The sequence below is a fragment of the Amphiura filiformis genome, chromosome 3 (genome assembly GCF_039555335.1).
Source record: "Amphiura filiformis chromosome 3, Afil_fr2py, whole genome shotgun sequence".
NCBI lineage: Eukaryota > Metazoa > Echinodermata > Ophiuroidea > Amphilepidida > Amphiuridae > Amphiura > Amphiura filiformis.
This window is the reverse complement of record NC_092630.1, coordinates 19080514-19104343: the sequence shown is the minus strand read 5'-3', so window position 1 is coordinate 19104343 and position 23830 is coordinate 19080514. Positions and strand designations below refer to the sequence as shown.

The window sequence follows — 23830 nt, the reverse complement described above, 5'->3', positions numbered from 1 at the left end:
ATTTGGAAAAAATCTGATTTTTTTAGCTTCAAAGCTACAATCAAGGAAATAAATGTTGGCACACTCTGGCATGATACTAAATGTAAATTGCCACCCCTCTCCCCCAGTTCAATGTTGATGATCTTCATGCACTTTTTCCATTGGGCTCTCCAGTCTCCTAACATTGATTGAGGGGGAATGGGGGAGGGAAGGGAAGGGGAAAGGAGAAGCCATGTACTTCTCATCAAACATAGTTATACTAATTTCACTGAACTATCAAGAGTGGCAATGAAGTTCCAACATATTGTCAAGGTGTGCAAACTCCCGGGGGGATCACTCACATAACAAAGTGGTATGCATGCTCGTCCCAGACCCTCAAAAATGGACCCTAAATGGCGTAATCAGTGTGGAAAAATTTCACCCCTTATTGGCGTAAGGCTCTGTAAATCTTACCCCTAAAATATGGCGCAATTCGGCGTAAGAAACTAAAATGGACCCCTAAATGGCGTAAATTCTAAAATAAACCCACTGAAGTTGAAAAAATATACCCTAAACGTCGAAACAATGCCAAAAATCAACCCTTTTTCGACGATTTTGGGGACGAGCATGCGTTCCACTTTGGTATGCGAGTGACCCCCCCTGGTGCAAACTATTAATTTCGTTGATTGTAGTAATTTGGCCCAATTTTAGTTCACATACCCCGCAAAAATATCAGTTCATCAAGCCCCATCAAATCAGTTCTTTAGTTACCAAAGTTCCTCTCATCCGCGCCACACGCCCCTACCAAAATTTAAGTTGAGTGTCCGCCCCCCCTCCGGATTGTGACCTACAAGCCTAATAATAAACAATTTCAGTCCCGTTTCAAGGTCGATTCAACTGGATCTTGATCAACTGGATCTTGATCAACTGGATCTTGATCAACTGGATCTTGATCGGCCAAAACTAAAAACATGTCATCACATGGAATTCTTTATTCTACTGTAAAAATTTGTAAACCTCAAAAGTTGCTTTGAAATCAGAATGGACTGTGCTTTTGTTTTCAGACCTCAAGTGGAAGGATAACAACAAGTTTTCTTTGTTGTAATACTGGTATAACAGTAAAAATTGGGGATTTTGGGGTGCAAAATTGCAGATCATCTTTGGCTTGCAATTCATGTTTCTTTCAAAATGGCAAATATTGCTTCAGATTGTGTATGCATACATTTTGTGTTTTGCAACAAACTAAAGAGATCTTCGTTGTGTTTTTTTGTTTGGGATGGAAATTAAAGGGCTAGAAAGAAGCAGAACCAAAATAGGATATCATGGGAGAGTAGCTTACAAAAGGTCACACAATATTGGCTTTGTAAAATGATCAATGGGCCATGTAAATAGAATTTGAAGAGGAACAAATAAAATCTATGATGAATTCCTATGCTCTGTAACACCAGAAACAGTGTAGGCTGGTCTGGGATCAATAATAATTGGCTGACTCTGATGAACACACAAGGCATGCATGGAATTGTGTATTAATTGTTTAAGTAATTAATTAATTAGTCAGCTACTATTACTAGTGTAGTTGTGCATACATGTACATCATAGACTGTTACACTCTGTGCTTACATGTACACCCTCATCAATGCAGTGCCAAAATATTGTAAATTATGTTGGGCTTGTTTTATCCCTTTATTCTATGAGTATAATTTTGCATTGCATATTTTACAATTTGACTCGTTTAGGGTTTCAAAACACCAAAAATTTGAACAAAATTGTTTCTTTCTTCATCAAAATACTTGAATGCCTTAACGAATATACACATTACATGGAAAATTCAAATGAAAATGAAATTTAATAAAAAGTTTATAAGAAATTTTACAAACTACCATCTTTTCAGTGTTATCACCCCAAATTTCTCACAATTGCAACATTTTGGATTTTCAATGCAGAATTACAAATAAATAATTTGAATTTTCATGTTCTACGGTCTTGAACTACAACATTGCATGAAAATGTCCTTTAAAGAAAATCCCTCCCCACCTCCACCCCATCAAAATTTGAGATAATGGACCGTTCACAAACACTTGTTAGGGGCCCGATGCCAAAAAATTTCATCGCAAAAATTTTTTTGCCCCCTCCCCTTTACAGCTAGACTTCAAAAATTTCAGGGCCCCCTTTTTGACATGAAAATTATGGGTCAACCCCATAGAAAAGCATATAAACTCAATTTTCCCAGGAAATTTTGTTGTCATCTTTTTCAGCCCCCCCCCCCTCTTATGCAAAATGTAGTTCTTGTTTTACAGTAATTTGTCTGAAAGGCTAATATACATGTGTTCTTGTGTTGTTCTTATTCCAGAGGGAGGAGTCCCCTTGCACAGCCAGTGAAGAGGAGGAGTGAGTGACAATAGCTGTCAATCGGAGCTGATGCTAGTTGTCAATCATGGATGACTATGATGATTTCTCCTTTGGTCTTGGTGACCCCATGGTAAGGACACTCTGAACTGGCTTAGTGGTCACCTGGATCCTTTGTCACATCTTGTTCAAGATGTTACAATCAATAAGATGCTATTTATTTGTCTGTTTCTTACTTCAGTAGAGCTTGATTTTTTGGCCCCAAACATTAAAATCTCAGAGCACCAAAACCAGCATTACTCCCATGTTTCCTTCTTGCAAATCGCCCCACTTCAGGACTCCTATAGCTACCACTATCATACAGTAAAAGCACAGCAGCTGAAAGGAGTATCCCATCATGCGTTGCAGTATTATCTGCATGCCCCTTAGCAAATGTATACAAAATATAAACAAGAGCTGCTTAGATATTGAGAGCTATGCATAGTTTCATAATACTTTAGGGGTCATATTTTTGCAAACAAAAGTCTAAGCGTCCCTGATTTAAATGAGTTATTTAAAGTTGAAGTGAGGGGTTTTGTGTACATTTTCTATGGCATATTCAGTTCTATTATGGTACCGCAAAGCATAATGGGATACTCCCTTCAGCTGCTGTGCAGTAAAAGGGTGTTACTACATGTCGCAGACATATTGAAGATCTTCATTTGGGGATATGAATTGTTTAGCATAATTATTAACTCACCCTGTATATGCTACATGTAGAGACTGTCAGGTAAAAAGTATGTACAAATTTTCACTTTTCAGTAATGCATTGTAATTTGTTGTGGGTGATTGGAATCCCGGGATTGGAATTTGAATCAAGCCATATTATTTATATTAGCAAATAATTTTCAGATTCAATACATGCTACCAAAAATTTCAAAATTGCATTCTGGAATAAATTTGAGAGCTGCGGAGATGTCAAGTAAAAATCAAAATAGAACACATTTTTTTGTTCATCTTCTATCTATGGCGAGCCTGGATAATGTGTTATGATTAGAGCAAGTGACTGCAGCAAGCAGCAAGCTAGCAGTCAGTCTGGGGCAAACAGACAAGTCCTCATAAAGCAAGTGCTCCATGCTTTGCATGCTTTGTGCTTTTGTTAGTTTTCTATATGAGGCCAGCTTGCCTAGGGCGATTGTGCGCTTGACTGAATCTTGCGGTGTTTACTGTACCCTATGTGCCACTTTATCATGGCTTGATGGCGATCATATGAAATACAATTTGGGCATATACAAACTTTTCAATTTTTTAAGCCAGGCTGAAGTACTAGTTAAAGGTGCAATATTTAAAATGTACTCTGATATATATCTTCTGATACGGAACAATAAACAGTGTGGATCACGTTTCAGATTACTATACAGGCCTAATGATAAACTTCTAGGTTTAAAAGTCACAGCGTTCACACTTTTTCACATCATAAACAACAAGAAAACATACTCCCAACTTTCCCAAGTTTACATTTTTAAAAGAAATCAGGGCAATTGCCTGTGGCATCATAGACTCTGAAATTCAGAGTCTATAGATGAGGTGACCTATGATGTCACATGTTTACATTCAGACCACCCTCTGTTGTTTCAAGTCAGGCAAAATAACAACATAGGAGTGTCTCACAGACCACATAAATCCCTTTAAAACTCAACTTTTAAAAACCTTTGAAGTTTTGTGTGATATTATGTATATAGCTTGATGCATTTATAAACAAGATTGATACCATTTTTTGTATTATTTGCTTTGAAACCAAAGTTAATGAATAAAAATTAACTTCTTCCATGTAAACTATAGTGTTTTTTGCCTGACAGTTTTGATCACAGACCAACAGAGGGCATATCAAATGTAAACACATGTCACCTCATCTATAGTGGCGCTGGCATACAGCTAAATACAAAAACCAACTTAGTCTGGGCCAGGCCCCGGGGGCACTTCAATATGAAATGGATATAGGTGTAGGGCTGGCACTTTCGCACTAAGGGGCATTCGGTGAGAGCAAAATGTAAAAAATATGGGGTCATTGGGTGAGAGCATGATTTTGGCATTCGGTGAGAGCAAAATGTGAAAAATATGGGGTCATTGGGTGAGAGCATGACCTTTTTTTAAATGGAATCTTTGGGTGAGAGCTGAAAAAGCGCCACAGAAACCTCAAAAATCGAGTATCTAGCTCTAAATGGCTTCAAATTTCCTTGTTTTTTCAAAATAAGTAACAAAATCCATGATAAATGAAAGTTGCTGTTCAAATTGGACTTGTAAGGGTCTTTGGGTGACAGATCAAATGGAAAAATAGGGGTCTTTGGGTGACAGAGCATGTGTTAAGTAAAAAAATATGGGGTCTTTGGGTGACAGCGACGCTGAAAAAGGGGGTCTTAACAGCCCTACATACGCGTCACCTCCAAAGTTGGAGTGCCCCCCCCGGGGGCCAGGCTAATATAATTTAAAATTATGGCAACTATAAACTTTTAAACATTATTCAAGTTAATACAATATTGTATGCAAACCTGTTTCACCATCCAAACTATAGCATCCAAGTTTATTCAAACCAAGTTTCAAATATTATTTGATATTTCCGAAATAGACTGAACTTGTGAGTCTGGCTGGAATGTGTCCAAAGTTAACATCATGATGATACTAATTGCAATTTGGACTGCATAACCTTTATACAAGGCCCGCAGGGAAGAACAAAATTGGGATTTCCCTAGTAGGCAGTGTTGTTCTACAATTGCGACTAGGGAAGTGACACAGCACAGATCATATGTGTCATTGATACAAGTAGAACATGAAGTTAATACTAGTTATAATAGTAAATTAGTGATCAAGATTTTTATTTGTTTAAAATGTTCACTTAATTTTGACTTGTCACCTGTCACATCAGCAGAGGCATAGCCACGGGAGAACAGGGGTTGATTTCTCCCACCCGCTCTGATTTTGAGAAAGTAAACCATAAAGTACTTTCATATTTTATAGTACGTAGTATTGTGCAATTTTACTGTTTCCCAAAGATGGAAACATATATTTGTAGGCAGGCCTCGAAATAAGCCAGAATTGCTGAGGGCCATTTGGGCCCTTGATCTTAAATGTTTGAGGGCCCTCACCAATTTTTGTGGGCCCAACTTTGGGCCATTGGTTTTAACCTATGAACCCCACAAAAAAGTGAGAAAAATTGCCACATATTTTGCGGGCCATTTGGGCCCTCACTGCTTTTCGGGGGCCGAGGGCCCTTGGGCCCTCCTTATTTCGAGCCCTGTTTGTAGGCATTTTTAAGGATGTTTAATTGGATAAAAACCAACCCACTAGCTCCCACTGTCTCCTATGATGCCTGTATGAATAACCTGACAATGCCCATTCATTTCACAAACCAGGGGGCTACTAAAATACAAATGACCATACAGGGGTCTACTTTCAGATTCTTAGAGGCACATCCTTACCAAAATCAAACTGAAGTAGCCCACCCCCACCCCCACCCTTGGGTGTCGGATACAATATTCCACCAATTAGCACCACATTTTAAATTTATACCTACATGTATCTTTGTTAATAATATAATTTGAATTGTGTTTCTATTTTCCTAGATCGACCATTCCGTTCGTCTGGTGGATATAAATGAACAGATTTGTTGCAAGTTATGTAATGGGTACTTCATTGATGCAACGACAATCACAGAATGTCTACATACATGTAAGTACTTGTCGCAAATTGTCAAATTTCATACCTCCGTCTTATACATCGATTGCAAATTGTACAGTGGCACATTTTAAGCTGTAATTCATTCACCAATGTAACATTCCTTCTGTTCATTATATAAATGCTGGCATTGAAATTCACAGATTTAGAATTAATTGTGAAAATAAAAACATTAAAATTTCCTGCTATTCAGTATGGATGATAAAATTTTTGTACTTGTACATGAAGCCTGTGAATGCGATATGAATATGAGATCCTAATTTCAAAGGATCTGATTGATTGCACTATAACCTGTTAGTGGCATCAAATTAATGTTGCTTTTACAAGAAAAAAATCATCTGTGGTGCCTTGAATCAAGCAATACAACTAGGTGTAGAACTCTTCATTAACCCTAACACTGGACCCTGCTTTTTGGGATCGGAAGTCAAAGAAGTCCGAAAAAGTCAAGGAGAAGAAGAATTTTGACTTGGCACCCCCGTGATTCGAACCTTTGACCCCTCGCATGCCAAGCACCCGATCACGGACCGGTAGCTAAACGTGTTATTGCTGCCCGGCCAGCAATTCCGTGCGCATATAACACTTAGGGTGATTGCGTCATCGCAGACCCTGGGACTTATGCATGCACGCAGATTTTTTCATCGTAAGATTTTGTAAGATTTTTGGGTGTTAGGGTTAGGGTAGGCTCTAATCTGGAAAAATACATCTTAGTTAACCCTAACACTGGACCCTGCTTTTTGGGATCGGAAGTCAAAGAAGATCCGAAAAAGTCAAGGAGAAGAAGAATTTTTGACTTGGCACCCCCGGGCTTCGAACCTTTGACCCCTCGCATTCCAAGCACCCGATCACGGACCGGTAGCTATACGGGTTATTGCTGCCCGGCCAGCAATTCCGTGCGCATATAACACTTAGGGTGATTGCGTCATCGCGAGACCCTGGGACTCATGCATGCGCAGATTTTTTCATCGTAAGATTTTGTAAGATTTTTGGGTGTTAGGGTTAATGTGGTGAAAGTGACTCCTATTAAGAGGGGCAAAGTAATAGGGTTTGCCACTATGGATGACCAAATGATCATCCTGCCTGCTACAAGTGCAATGCATAGTTCATAATAAGTGATTGACATGTGAATTCTAAAGCTGCTCTTACCAAAGCGTTGGTGTTTCTGATAGTAGGCGTGGCTTGTAAATGAAACATTTAGAAACATTTCAGGCTGCAGAGGTGACAACACCGAGTGTGTTAAAAATTACGAACCAAATTGGGGGTGGGGCCAACTGTGATTTTTAAAAGGGAAAAAAAGATATCACTGGCCAAAATAGTTTGCAGCAGGGAACCAAGAGCTGTGTTTATTTCAAACAGGAGCAGTGAAGGTACATCTATAGATGGATACTGGATTTCACAAAGTGTTCCATTTTTTACACTTAAGAAGTACCAACTCTTGTAGATTTTGTGTAAAAATGTACTTTGGGGCTCTCATGCTTTTAGTACACGTAATGCTGCATGCTATCGAGGCAACAAAATGTGTATTCAGGGCACAGTGATGGAGAATGTGATGAAATGCTTGAAAATAAGTTCATGCATCTAGCTAGCTTGTATTAAACAAATGACAAAATAGTACAGAGTAGTTGTGTACTGTTCTAGTTGTTGAGCCCATTAGGCTATGTTGATGTTGGTGGGTGATACATATTACACTTGACACTGGCATAGTGCTGTGCATCCAACTCTGCAGGAGGTCAACAGACAGGGAGTAAATATGATGTCATAAATACACTGCGCACCCTCTTACGCACCTTACGAAATTTCTCAACAGAAATTGGAGCCTTTTCGAAACACGTCCTTGTTGGTCGCAAGAAACAAATTGGTGAGGGCGATATCTCGTTAGTGTTGGGCGACACCAACACCTGGGCGTTGTCATCCCCGTTCTTCCGGGGTGCCAAAACCTTTTCTGTGGTACAGGGGTTTCTTGTGGTCCCAAACTTCGTTTTGTGCATAGATCAGGTCGTGGGAGGTAAGTATCGTGCGCTTGTGTATGTCCCTCTCACTTCTGAGAGGGGATTATGGTGGTGTGTGTATAACCAGATAGAAGTGATCACGATACGATGACAAAGTGCTGACCGTGCATGGGTGGATCTAGGATTTCTTAAAAGAGGGGTCTGAGTGTCTCGTCATCATCCTTTGGCTGCGGAGCAGGTGACCAGAATGTCCCGAGTGTCTAAATTACACCGAAGTATCTAAATTAGACCAAGTGTCTAAAATTGGGCAAACTTTGGTCAAAAGAGGGGGCCGAGTTATTGATATATATCCCCACAGGCTGCATTTGTATGATTTAGTTGTCAAAAGAGGGTGCCGGGCCCCCTCTGGACCTGCCCCTGTTGTCTGAATGCTCTCATCATCCAGTTATTGTAATTGTGTCATAATCAGTAAATTATGAAAATACTTACGTTGACAGTTTACTTAATAGAGTCATTGATAGTTATTATCTTAACTCAAAAGTACAGTGTTTCAGAAAATGAGGATTTCAATAATCACCTCAGATTGGCTTAAATTTCAAATCAACAACAAATCAGCTTTTTAGAGCGGTAAGAGCGCTGTTACATGGAAATCCCGACCACAGTGCTTTACAAAAGATATAAATTAAAATTACCTTACAATATGCACAAAGTGTTTAAAGCAGTTAAACAATATATACATGTACAACAAAAGCAAGAAACAAAAAGGAGTTTGAATCATTCTGGAAATACATAAATTATTGAACTTACGAACTTATTGACCATCCATGAGCTTAACAGCATTCACAGATCTTTAGCTGTATGTGGATACGACAAATGGACATTGGACACAGCCACCAACAAAACCAATGCCAAACGTGAATGTTACGCAATAGTGACTCGAAGGGCAACAAGTCAAAGGCTCAGTTACCATCCCATATCTGGTCGGTGTTTTGGAGAGTCTGAGGCGGATATTGAAATCCCATGGCATTGTAACTCATTTCAAGCCCCAGAATACAATACAGTCTCTTCTGGTGGCTCCCAAAGACAAGACTGACAAGCTGGACAAATCGAGGGCCATCTATGGCCTTAAATGTTTAGACTGTTCTGCATCATATGTAGGGGAAAGTGCAAGGCCATTAAGAACACGTATTAGCGAACACGAACGCCCCACTTTCCCAGTTGGTGAGCATATCACTAAGGAGCACCATAGTATTGACTGGGACGGTGTGCGCATTCTGGACCGTGAAGAAGATTGGTTCAGGAGAGGGGTCAGAGAAGCGATCCAAATAAGGAGAACTGGCAGCGACCTCAACAGAGACCGGGGCGCCATGATCTTCCAGTTGTTTACAACAAGATTTTGTCACTTGACCAAAACCAATCAATATCTGGTAGTCAAGAGGCAAGTCAAGTGGAATAATCTCTTCAGTGGCTAAAGAAGACCTGTACGGAGATGCAGGTCGCAAGCTACCACAGCTCTGCAAATAGTAAGTCTTGTGACTGTTGTTTTAAATATACTACTGTACTACATAAATTATTGTTTAGTTTTAATAAAAGAGATGACTATTGCAGATTTTCTGTCTGCAAGTGGTAAAGTGTTCCACAATATTGGGGCAACATTTGTGAAAGCACATCCACCTGTGTAGTGAATCATAGACTATTGAAACATACGTTTCCACAGTTCTAGCTATGTTCACATTATTGGACGGGAGTACGCCCGCCGGGCGGAACTTGGTCAGTGCAAGTTGCTATGAGTAGCGGTTGGCACTACCAGGAATTATAGTGGCAGTGTGAACGATGGTCAGCTAGCGAGTAGCGAGCTAGGCATAACCTACGCCAGTCGTATGTTGCAATGTGAACGCTGCTATGACTGGTACCTGGTGTAAGTTTGACCTTCTTTTGGTCGAAATGAAGAAATTACATTTCACATGGTTGAAAAAGGTCACAGACACACCGGAAGTGGTAGACTATATCTATGCTGACCAAAAGTGAATACTTGGTGGAATTGGTTGGCGTAGTGCTAGGAGTAGGTAAGGTGTGGACATGCGGTAGGAAAAGAGCTAATATTTGTGGAATTTTTATCAATGTTAGAGTAAGTTTACGCCAGGTGTAACTCAAAATGTGAACACTAATGAGGGAATGCTCTGTATACAATGTACAACAAGCCAAAGTTGATCGGGGTCCAGAGCCAAGGTTTGCTGAAGAAAGGAATGAAAATCCCTATTACAGCACTGTGTAATTGATACATATTATTTACACTACATGTATGAACACCCAGGTAAATCATATCATATTTTGAAAAGTATACATGGTACAAAAACCAAATCTGTTGTCATTTTAAAGCTTATTTAATAATCTTTACACCCATATGCTATATATTTTGTACATCATGTATCAAAATCTCAAAAAGTACAATATTATGACATGTTCTGGAACAGATTACAATTAGGCCTATACCTAAATTATCTCTCACTGTAATACTGATTGGCTCATTTATTCAAATGAAATAATTCTATTCATTCAGGAAATCTAATCTGATTCATTTCTTTTATTCAATGTGTAAGCTTCAGTGACTGAGCACACACGGCAATGTGTAAATGATAGATGATATTTTGTTACCAAATGAAATGCTAGAATTCACTGAAACAACTCATTATGTTATGCATGTGCCATACTAGCTATGGTTGACTGGTTGAAACCTTTTATATGCTTCAATTATGACAATGAAAGATGTGCTTCAATTAAGGCAACTAAAGTCTTGCTAATTAGGATAATTATTTTTTTTATAGTATTTTTTTTTATAGTAAATAGCTTTATTCAGTGAGGTAATGTTCAATTTATATCATGTTTTAGGAAAGAATTAAAGGGGCATTTCGTGATCCACAGCCTCATCCCCCCACTTTTCCCAAAAAAAGTTGAGATTTTTACACCACTGGATACCTCTGGCTACATAATGTTTACTGTACCAAATATTTCTTGCAGATTAATTCGTTTAGCAAAAATATCGCCAAATTTGAATTTCGTTCTGGTGCACCAGAACGAAATTACAACACATTGTCTATGGAGCAGTGTAATACACATAATCATGCATAACTCGCAAATGCAAAATCGGAATCTGACATTTTGGAAATAAGCTTTTTTCGTGGATATCTACTGAAAAATGTCATAAAAAGAGGATGCTAGGATCACGAAATCCTCCTTTAAGTAAAAAATGGACAAGATATCAGTGTGGGTTTTAAACATACAGCTCAAAAAGTATTTAAATCAATGTGTACTTGTAGAGGTCTATTGCCATTTGGTCTAATACCATTTCGTCTAATGTCCGTTTAGTCTATATTCAATTTGTCTATTACCAGAAAGGCTAATTGCCACTTAGTCTAATAATCATATAGTCTAATGTCAATAGTCTTACATTGTTTGGTCTAATAACCAGTATGCGTACTAACCATATAGTCTAATAACCATTTGGTCTAATATTTCTTCAATAACCGTTTGGTCTAATAACTGTTTGGTCTAATAACCGTTAGGTCTAATACTTGTATGGTCTAATAACCATTTAGTCTAATACAATTTCGTCTATTTATTAATAAACTAAATGCTTGTAAGACTAAAATGGTTTGTAGACTAAATGGGTATTAGACCAAATGGCTATTAGACCTATTGGGTATAGACCAAATGGGTATTAGACTAAATGGTTGTTAGGCTAAATGGTTTTAGACTTAATGGTTATTAGACTAAATGGTTATCGGACCAAATGGTTATCGGACCAAATGGTTATAGGACCAAATGATTATTGGACGTAGTGGATATACACCTAATGGGTTTAGACGAAATGGATGTAGACGAAATGGATATTAGACGAAATGGTATTAGACCAAATGGCAAATCCCCCTTGTAGACAACTGTACTGTAGAGTGCATACTTCTGTCATGACTGTCAAGTTTTGTATTCAGCTGATGAAAAAATGATTGAATCCGATAATTTTCAGGAAAGTGTCGTTTTGTCAAAATAAACATGTTATTGCAACTATTATTTGCTATTTTGGGTTAAAACATCAAGAATTCAAAATGAGGACATTCTAACAAATTCAATTAACTATCCCCACAAAATATGAATGATGACTATTGATGAGCCTTTAACTCTTGAAGCTTGACATGTACAATGTACTAGCAAGTTGTTCCTTCCTCACCATTAGGGCCATGACTTCCGTACTACTATTGCAGAAACCGGGGCACCTGTGGGACTCTGAACTCTGAACTCATGTCGCAGTTTAAATGGTTCACCCTGCATTCATAAAAGTACTCACATGTTCAGTTTTGTGATATAATCCTTAAAAATAATACTAATTACTATGAAGACTTCCATCAACTCTTTTCTTCATCAAATCGGCATTTCACAGCAAAAAAAATGCAATTTCCTTGCCACCGTCATGGCCGTGTTTATCTCTATGGCATTAAATTTTTGTTATGGTGACGATCGATACGGTCCCAAATTTGGTCATTTTTACACCTTCAAATGTACTACCCAAATTTTTCACACATGCACCGAATATGTTTTGTTTATGTCTTATTTTCACGTGAGGAACGGTAAGAAGTGATATTTTGTTTTAAAATATTGGATACTGTGTACCCTGGACCAGATATGCCTAGGAGCCTCAGGCTAGTAGATAGGGGGTAGTGAAATCTAGATACTCTAGCCCCAATGAGTGGCTTTTGTGTGCAATCTGTCTGCCCATTGCAGCCTACAAATGGCGCAAGGTTCATCAGTATAATGACTGTGACTACCCTTAACAGCTTCCCATTGCACCTGGGTGGGGTGAGGCAAGCAAGACAAAACGCCTTGCCCAAGGGCGCAACACGGTGGTGGAACGGGGACTCGAACCCACACACGTCGAGCAAGCTCTCAGATTATGAGTCCAAGGCCGTAACCACTGAGCCACCATGCCCTGTAAAAAGGCTTAGGAACATAGTATAAAAAACATTTTATTATGCAAAATGTTCTGCACACTACATGTACATGGTGTACATTGTATGCTCGCAGACCATTTAAGGTTTGCAATTGGAAATTGGGTTCTTAAAACTTAAATGGCATGTGGAAAGAGTGGGAAGGGCAAAGGTTTTTTGGTAAGCCGAGCGGTGAGCAAGCAAATGTTGGCTAGGGGGCAAGGTTTTTTAGCATGCTGGGGGAGCATGTCATTTTGAAATTTGTCCACACAGGGGACAGATAATTTAGAAGGTTAGAACTGAGGGTCAGTGGCATAGCGTGGGTCATCATATTGGGGGGGCACCGACTATGATTGGGGGGCACAGTGGGTCTGAATGGGGGGCACAGACCGTTTTTCAGCAATTTTCCTATGGAATTTTCTAAATTTTGCAATCAATTGGACGCTTGTAATGGGTCTCATTAAAGTTCTGATAATATCTCAATTCCTAAAGCTCAATTTTGTTTTAATATTTAAAGGTGTAATGCGCAGAACATAGTCTGTCTGCCCAACCCTAACCCTAACCTTAACCCTAACTTGTCAGACTAGTTTCTGCAATTATGCTTACCGTATTTAGTCAAATAAACGCCCCCGGGGGCGTTACATTTTCCCAAGGGGGGGCGTTTATTCAAGGTCAATTTTAGAACGATAATTCCCATTAAAATCATTAGGTAAACTAAAAACACGCGCTAAAATGACGAACTATGAACTAGAAACACTGACTTCTGGCTTACTTCCGGGTTTCTGATCCAGATTTTCGCCAATTATTGACGCTATTATGGACCATGTGGGCAACTTGGTAAGCTTACTGTACACAAGATAGCATGGAAATATCGGCATTTTTGAAACATCTTGGTTGAAAAAAGTGGGGGGGGGGCCTTTATTTGAGGGGGCGGACTATTTGACGAAATACGGTAATTTAATGCAACCTATTTACCAAAATGGTTCATCAATCATCCTGTCACCATTCTAATTCTGATTCTACTATGTGTGTATACATTAGGCCAAGGAAAGTCGATTTTGAGTTTCCCGTCACCCGCCCTCACTTCATTTTCTGACCCTCACTTGAATTCATTATTGTGATTTTCCAAAAATACTGATAAAACTGGTTATATTTGCAAAAATATTATGAATATCCCTTTATTTTTGTGGAAAAATCAAAATCAAAACATGCATGTTGCTGTCAACCTTGTAGACTCTTTTTAATATACTTTTGAATCTCATTTGGGCTAAACATCCATCTTCAAGCGAGTGAGCAGCAAATAACAACACATTTTACATGCATGTTGGTCATATAATGAAAGGTAGAAAAATAATGAATAATGAATAATGAAAAAGTTACCTCACTTGTTTACAGGAATTATGTGACGGGAAACTCAAAATTGACTGTTAGGGGCCTTAAGCTACTGATACGTGTGCTCCAGGCCACTCCAGGATTCAGCATTCTACCCTACAGATTTATCTCTATAATGTATGAGGACTGGTAAAACTCTAATATTATTAGTTTTCCTGAAGTGAACATTTTAAACCTCTCTTCAAAATTTCCTGAGAACATTAATTTGTGTGGTAAATTGGTTGCCTTCTTCCCTGCTTGCGAACGTAAACAAAGGTACATAAATCTATGTAGCCAGCTAGCCCATTTATTTGGCGCTGTGTAGTGCGACATGATTAGCTAGTCGGATTGCATTATTTTAGATGAGATCTAGGACTTATTCACCTGTCACTCCACTTGCATACACTATGGACCACAATGGCCTCATCCCAATTGCATAGTTCAATAACCTCAATTAAACAACCATACTGCAAAATTTGACCTCAAGTTGCAGAGTATGAGTTTTCATACACAAATGTTCAAAGGTCATGCAATAAATGTATAAATGTATTGGGGTTAAAGAATTGTGCCCTGATGAGCATGTTGTGGATCCCAGTGATAGCCATTCATTATTCACTGCTAGTATATAGATAGTATGATGTAGCGAGTAGCTGGCTGTAGCGAGTAGCTGGCTGTAATGTATACTGAGCGCAAGATTTGACGATATATATTCACTTGCTGTGTATTTTCATGAATTTACGAGGAAAGGTGATAATATATGGCCAGGATTTGTTCGGGGTGGGCTAAGGGAGGGGAAGGGAGGTGACTTTTAGAGGGGGCAAAATTGTCCAAAAAAATGCCAATAAGTCTAAAATATCATGACAAGTAGCATGCCCCTGGCTATGCCACTGGTGACAGGAAAAGTTGAGCTTTTTATAATTAGTTTCTGAGGTGATCTGTATCAAACCTCTGCCTAATTAGGGCCTAATTAACTTACTTAAGTAAAGTAGGTAATGGGGATATGCATCCTGCACAAGAACAAATAAACACAATGGGGAACGAATGCTCGCTACGAGAGGAAACAGAATATATTAAATAAGAAAGTAAACAGTTCATTTTTTCTAACTTACTTAAATTATTACTAATTGATTCAATGTAAATTATCTGACTTTTAGGTTGGGTTAAATGTCAGACTCTAGAGGTGCTACATTATAGGAATGCTTAGGGGAATTAGTTTTAATAAAAAAAAATTGAAGCAAAATATTGCCAAAATTACACAATTACGGAATGGGCTTCTTCGTAAATGAATGGAAGTAAAGTAAAGGTAAAGGAGTCGATCCTGTATAAACAGCGATCGGAGTGCCCATCTCTCTTTCATTGGCGATTGGGCCAGACTCCTCCATGTAATCTTGCTATAGGGGATCGCTACACCTCCTCTACAGCGAAGTCTGTTACCTTCCCAGCATTTAAGAATGCCGGTACCCATATAAACACCTGGGTGGAGAGGAGTAATCGAGATAAAGTGCCTTACTCAAGGGCACAACACGATGGCGTCGACGGGCTCGAACCCCAACCTTTCGATTATGAGTCAGTGCCCGTTCCGCTAGGCCACCGTGCTCCCTAAATGAATGGAACGTACCTTTAAACTTGCTCAACAGTTGGAGCTTTTGTGTCACTCTGTGCATAGACCACCGAAACCATAGATTTTAAAATCTATGCCGAAACAAACCTTTATCTGGAAAGCATGAATGCCCTTTAAAACATGAGTGAGACAGTCAATAATGTTCAAATTACATGCATGTGAGTGATCTCTAAAAGGAGGTCAGCAGTCAAGTGTATGTCAACAAAGGTACATTTTTTCTGCTCTCTGCATTGCATACCTGTGTAAACATGAACATAACATCTAGTTAAGAACCACACCACTCTTTGTCATACATTAATTCTCCCAGCCACATTTCCCTAACATAATATGAATTTTTTTTAAAGGGAAATTTTGTTTGGCAGAGGTGGGGCTCGAACTCACGCCGCACCGCTATCGTAAAATCTGAATGAGCCTAGCGCCTTAGACCGCTCGGCCACATGACTTGTTGGCATCCATCTTGAAACTTTTTTGAACATGTAATCGCAACTTCAACATAGGCTTACCATGTGACAAGCAAAGACAGAAAACATACTATATTTTGGGATTTTAATTGCTTAAAACATTAATGTGTATTAATAGCGCTAATGTGTGTTAATAACTGCGTGTTCTACATACAGAAATCCGACAATAAATGGGCCTCTCATACATTGCACAATACATTATATCGATTTTGACTCGCCGCGCGGCTGCACGTCTACTCCTATATACATGTATCAGTATAATATGGAGCCTACCATTTTTCGTGTATACACGTCTGGATTTTTGCAATTTATAGGAGAAGTCCATGTAGGTCCCCAAAAGTTTCTTCCAGATATTGGAGATTAGATTCTCATAAAGACGAAACAGTAATTTTTCGTGGGGACTGGGGACCTACGTAAAAATTACATAAAATTTTCACCATCAATTCAGTGTCAATTTCCACTAAATTCAGAAAATATTTTGGGGTATATAAAATTGAAATAAAATTCTCTGCTTTCTAAACCACATTAACTTTAGCACCATTGGGTATCACAAATCGTCATATATGATGTACAGTTAATATTCAAATATTTTTTATACATTATGATGCTTCAGTTTTTACACAAAAAATATTTCATTGAAAACCCTCCCACTCGGCTATTTTAAAAAGGTAATCAGGCTTCCTCAACATGTGCAAGAAAATAGCATTAAATTTTTTCTTATTCTAGCAGCCTTTTAGAAATACTGGAGAACGGCGTCCACTGCTGTAGTTAAGAACCTATACTGAAAACATTGTCAACAATTTGTCAATTTCAGCAACGTAATTTGGAAATTAACAATTAGCAATGTCTTGCAATTTCATTTTGCACTATGAAAATTTTTGGAAAAAAGTTAATAACCCTTAGCATTTATGCAAATTAGCTAATTAATCATGCAATTATGCAAATTAGAGGGCAGCTAGGCAATATGATAAATTAGAACATATGTGACGTCCCATGTCAAAACCAGACACTTTTGGACAGGATCGTAAAGGGAGAAATAGCCAAAAATCTGCCCGGGTGATTTTTTCACAATTTGGGTTTGTTGCGAATTTGTGATGTTTAATATTGTCTGATAGTTTCAGATCGGAATATATCTGGCATCTTATGTTTTTTGAGACATTTTTTCAAGGTAATTCCTACTGCCAACATTGTCAATAATATTTTTAAAGGCCGATATATCAATTTCCAATTTTATAATACCATAACTTACGAACTCAATATCTTCACTTAGGAATGTCCGATTTCATTGGAGAAAACGGCATTGTGGAGCAAAATATCTCTTTATTTCAGATATGTAAAAACCTCAAAATTGATAACCTGCCCAAAAGTGTCTGGTTTTGCCATGGGACGTCACATATTAGAAACACTTTGATTAAGTTTCAAGGCAAAAATTTGCAAAATAAAAGTACCCTGAACATTTATGCATGGAGCAAAATTACATAAAAATGAGCCTGTTCAGTCATTTGAGCTTTTCACATCTGGGTCAGTCCATGTCAAAACAGACTGAGTGTACACCCACCCTCTTGGATTATGCTCTCCTTTGGCTCAGGGGTACCTTTCATGGACCCCTAGGTGAGGTCACAAGAAAAAATTCAAATTCAATTTCGTTTCGAATGGCGGGCCATCTAAGTTTGGCGACCTTGACCAAAATTGGGAATTTAAGGTGTCCAAATGACAAAGCGCTCTCTTTGAGAGGCATTTTCTTCTTAATTAAATCAGTTGTGACCCTCTTTTTGAATGTGGTCACTCACTGGCTGTGTCTGAAATGCCTAATGCCAAAAAGATCGGTTTGGAATTTCGTTGGGATTTCAGAGGGGGTCAAAATCAGCACTTCATACTGTTCAATCAAATTATCTTTGATTTTGAAGGACCCATGATAATGCCACAGTGCACGTATAGGTCCTAATTATGTTCAGAATGGATTAACCATTTGCCAATGTCTATGAGCAATTCAAAAAAAGAGAAATTTCTAGACCCCCTACAGAATTTTAGGCCCCCCTAAAGTGGTCCAGCCACAAATGGCGCTTAAAATCGGCAAATTTTGACACCTAATAACTTTAGGTGTACACCAGATATGAATTTCTAGTCTTTTGCATCTGAAAGAATGTAGTCTAATGTTACTAGGAACATAAGATTTGTTTTGTATTTTTTGTGTTTTGATACTTTCAAAAAGGTCGTTGACCTATGAACATTTTTTCGTCATAGCGCCCTCCTGAAAGGTCTGACACATAACAAACTATACATTTTTGGAATCCTCATGACCATACGAGTAATTTGATATATTACTTGACATAATTGGGAGCATTCTGAAAATTTGACCCCATAACCTGTACTTTGCATGTGCATCGTTGCCAGGAAGTGCATTTTGACCCCTTAAAAATCCATACAGAGGATTAGAAAGTAGTTTTTTCTTATTACTTGACTCAAGAGCAACTTGAAATATCAGGATAAATAATACAAATGGCTATAAAGTGATCAAAAATATAAAAAAATATCATACTAAAATTGGCATTTTGTACCGTATCCTGTATGCATGGTATGTTAGGCAAAAATGACTATTTTTGAAAGCGCCAACTTAATACTAAAACACAAAAATACAAAACAAATCTTATGTTCCTAGTAACATTAAACCACATTCTTTCAGATGCAAAAGACTAGAAATTCATATCTGGTGTACACCTAAAGTTATTAGGGGTTAAAATTTGCCGACTTTAAGTGCCATTTGTGGCTGAACCACTTTAGGGGTGGCCTAAAATTCTGTAGGGGTCTAGAAATTTCTCTTTTTTTTGAGTTGCTCATAGACATTGGCATATGGTTAATCCATTCTGAACATAATTAGGACCTATAAGTGCACTGTGACATTATCATGGGTCCTTCAAAATCAAGATAATTTGATTGAACAGTACGAAGTGCTGATTTTGACCCCTCTGAAATCCCAACGAAATTCAAATCTATCTTTTTGGCATTAGGTATTTCAGACACAGCCAGTGAGTGACCACATTCAAAAAGAGGATCACAACTGATTCAATTAAGAAGAAATTGCCCCTCAAAGAGAGCACTTTGTCATTTGGACCCCTTAAATTCACAATTTTGGTCGAGGTCGCCAAACTTTGATTGCCCGCCATTCGCAAACGAAATGGAATTTGAATTTTTTCTTGTGACCTCACCTAGGGATCCATGAAAGGTACCCCTGAGCCAAAGGAGAGCAAAATCCAAGAGGGTGGGTGTACACTCAATCTGTTTCGACATGGACTGACCCATCTTCATCTCTTGCCAGTCAGTCTCTTGGTTTTAGCCATGGTTTCAGCTAGCTATTTGCAGGAGGAGCAATCCTAGAATTGCTGACCTCCAATTTACCTTACCAGCTTTCAACACTGATGTATGGAGCTGCAGGAGCACATACTGCTCTCTACATTGAGTATCTTTGGTAGCACAGATCATGTAGCCATGTGCATCACTCAGGAGATGCGCAATAATATTAAATGAATCCTGGGAGGGTAAAACTGGGGGAGCAAGAATTTTTGGCAAGCCAGGGGGAGCAAGCTATTTATGGAGCACCTGTTAAGTAAAATGCTCTGAAAAGTAGGAAAACAGTACGGTATTTAAAGAAACTTTCAAATAGGCTTATGTGACATGATCTGGTCCATTGAAGCCATTTGACAGTCAATGATCTCTGCTTTTCTCATCTCCAAGCGCTGAACGCTATGTGCAATCGTCATTTGAAAAAATGGTTTGGTATTCCAAAACCCGGTACCCTTGCCTTTATTTTCATGCTTAATGGGCTCAATATTCGATCCATTTCTGATCTGTATCTCACAGAATTCTAATATACACAAGAACCAGTCATCCCTATACCGATGCGTGGCCGCAAACGTAACTGTCCCCGCTGAAAAATGAATCAAAAAAGGTATAATATAAACTGTATAATTGCTTTGACACTTAGTCAAGTGTATCTGAATATCCTCATTGCCACCTTAATCCCCATCTTCATACTGCAATCATGTATGAATGATAAGCCAATGATGTGCATAAATATTTTTGCTCTTTTCACTACAGCACTCATGTCCAAGCTATAAATAATACATTGCTTTATTGATTGCCGATGTCTATATGGTTAGACGATGGTGTCTATATGCACACAGGCTTGTCCAGCCTTCCCCTACCATGTTTCGTAAGTCTATGATTGAACTGATTACTAAAAGCTCTTCGCACTTGCTAAGTACTACATTTTGTTGCCCAATTAAGTACAGCTCATTTGTGGATGAGATAGGAGATCTGTGAGTTACCACATCCCTGGAGCTACATAATAGTGATAGGTGGGGCATAGAAGTAAGAGATGGGTCACCTTCATACAAATACTGTGTAATCATTTAAGACTTGATTTACGGGACCCCACAGAAATGAAAACTACCCGAAACAAGGTGACACTACTATGTTTTGTGTACCTAATATTATCTGTAGGGAGAAAAAATACTGGTTTAGGGTACTAAATGTACACACTGACAGAAAGCAAAGTGGGTACCGTCAGTACGGTCACCCTTCCCCTTGTCAAGGTATATTGGTTTTTATGCCTCCACCCGAGGTATACTGGATGCTATATCTCATGAATGGATAGGCAGATTGACTTCAGATTTTTAGGATAGGATTGCCACGGTCAGAAACTCTGGCTACCTTTTTTGGGTGGTGTTCAATTTGAGGTCATTTGAGGTCAACTTGTAAAATTCCATAAAAACTTTTGGTTAAATTTGGTCTCATATGGACCATTTAAATCCTAATGCAACCAATCTTGGATCAAAGCTGCATTATGGGTACCTTCATATAATTGGAGAATGGTGGTATCCAAGGTCACATAACGGAGGTCAAAGGTCATTTGAGATTATGCTTGTTTTTTACACTCATGCAGTTTGACATAGCCGTTATAATATCTTTCTGAATTTAAATCGCCCCATGGTGGAGACATCCCAATTGATGCCTTGCATTGAAAACCATTTTGTTTCTTTTCACAGCATTCAGTGTGTGTTTAAGGTTATTCATTATTTTAAACTGTTGTGATTTGGTAGTTCACAGTATCTTACGAATGGTTGTGAACTTTGGCTTAAAAACTGCATTGCTCAATTCTTTGCAAACATGTAGGTTAATTTTCAAAATATATTGATTCATATATAAAAATCTTTTTGGTGCTGACGGTTCTTGCCAACCCTTAAGGGTAGACGAGGTATTGCTGAAACAAGCAACCTAAAATCAATTTACATTATCTACATCAATATATTATTTAAAATTAACACATTGATGTTTTGCAAAAGTTCATTCTACAAATCGTGATACTTTGCAAAACTTGCCTAATTTATTGATGTTAATGATTTATGTGACGCTTTTATAAAAGTGTTGTTGTTTCAGCCTCTTCACAACGGAACTCAAGAACCGCAGCACCTATAAAAATATATCTGTGATATTTTAATTCTTCTACATGCTCGCTATGAATTGAGCAATGCACTTTTTTCCAAAGCTCACTACCATTCGTAAGATGNTGTGAACTACCAAATCACAACAGNTTAAAATAATTAATAACCTTAAAGGCCCATTCAGTGATTTGCTCATCCGGATGATCGTAAAAATCATCCAAATTCAGATTTTGGTACCTTTGTAATTGGCATAGATGTGCTAACATAGCCTGCTAGTGGTTCGGTCGAAAGTCGTGTATTTTAGACAAAATAAAGCATTTAGATGATTCTGGACTTTTGATACTGACAGTACAAAAGTCCGACTCAAGATCGAAAGAAGCTCACTCTCCATCGCACTAACACGCGTTATGTATTGTTTCTACTACTTATTACATCAGTAGCTACTATTTTAAACAAAATACACAATTTTAACTGTTTTTTATATTTGATTTGACCGTTAGTTTGCCTCGGTGACGTTTAATTGCTTATTTTGTTTTTTACTACAAAAATTAAGCGCCTGTTTTAAATCAATTTAGACTCTACTTCCCCGTGTTAGAAACACTGGACTAGGAAGTTTTTCCAGTCGATTGGTGGCGCACTGTACGAAAACCTTTCTAAAACTTCTGTTTTTTTGACTAATTTGTCGATGTATTCAGGGGAAAAGTGGTTTAATGAAATTCTGTAGACTTATTCTTTATTTCTAAGCTACTCTGACAAATTTCCATTTTTTAAAATGTTCCTGTGAAATCACTGAAAGGGCCTTTAAGCTGAATTTATATTCAGCTGGGCGACAAGTGATTGGTTTGTAGCCAATGAGCATGATGATGAGGTGGTGCTTTTTTTCTTGCATGGTAAAAGGGTGCTACCTCATTGGTAAATACCAATCGCGCTAGTCACTCAGCGATGGAGTATAAATTTGTATAAACCAAGTTATTCAAAGACATTTTTATTAAGATCACCCTGTATACAACTTACAAGAGGTTTTTTTCCTGCCATGTTTGAAGAGAAGAATAAATCACCCATCCAATCTGGCTGACATATTGCAATGTCTACCAAACTCAATATTTGCATTGTGTACTTTGCTCCATTTACAGGTTTACATTTCTTGAAAAGTACTTTGATATACACATTTTGTAGGATTTACAGTCCAACCTCTCTTATCTGAACCTCTTTTGTATGGATCTCTCTGTTATCCGGATGTGAAATCTTCACAGGAAAACATATTTTTGATGATTTAACGCCTGAATTCCATGCTCTAAATGCTTGGAATGACATAGATTTGGCAAAAAGTACTCTAAAGCCTTCTTTTAGTGTTATTATCCCATGTTAAAACAATCTTTTGTTGTCACCATTTCTTTTTTGGGACAGTCAGTACAGAATTACATGTAATTCACTTATCCGGATTTTTCACTTATCCGGACAATGCTTGGTCCCATCATGGCCGGATAAAAGAGGTTGGACTGTACTCATATTAATTGTACAACAAGGATTGGCATATTGGGATCCTCCATTGCCAAACTGCTTTTCTCAAGATTTTTTCGCTAAATTTTGATGGTGTGTGTGGAGGTAGCATTTCGGGCAGGGATAACGGGTACAAATGCAGTTAATAAGAGCCACAGCCACTACTAGGCCAAAAAAAAAAAAGGTTCGTCTCAAAGCTTGCGCGTGCGTTTGTAAAATCCCACGATTTGACAAAAAACAAATGCGGACATTTTTTTTATTTCAAGTTTTTTTTAGTTTTTTCCAGACAAAATCGGCGAAAATAAGACTTTTTTCTCAAAATACCATGAAAAAAAAAAATTTCTCGTGAGCTTTGAGACAACCCTTTTTGTTTTTTTGGCCTAAGTCCTATTGGGCTTTTCCAGTGGAAATCCATACACCTCCTATACCTTTATTTGTTAATTTCAAATGTGGTTCATTGAATGGGTGACTCCATTTGAAATCTACACCTCCTTTT

General features: G+C 38.2%; 1 protein-coding gene across 1 annotated transcript in view; it reads left to right on the top strand.

Moving 5' to 3' along the window:
- The window catches only part of LOC140148163 (polycomb group RING finger protein 3-like), an 81465-nt gene that overhangs the window by 16255 nt on the left and 41380 nt on the right, over positions 1-23830 (top strand). The window contains exons 2-3 of the mRNA XM_072170025.1: positions 2309-2437; positions 5904-6009. Of these exons, the coding sequence (XP_072026126.1) occupies positions 2393-2437; positions 5904-6009 (151 nt within the window). The 5' untranslated portion in view covers positions 2309-2392. The remainder of the gene's footprint in view (positions 1-2308; positions 2438-5903; positions 6010-23830) is intronic.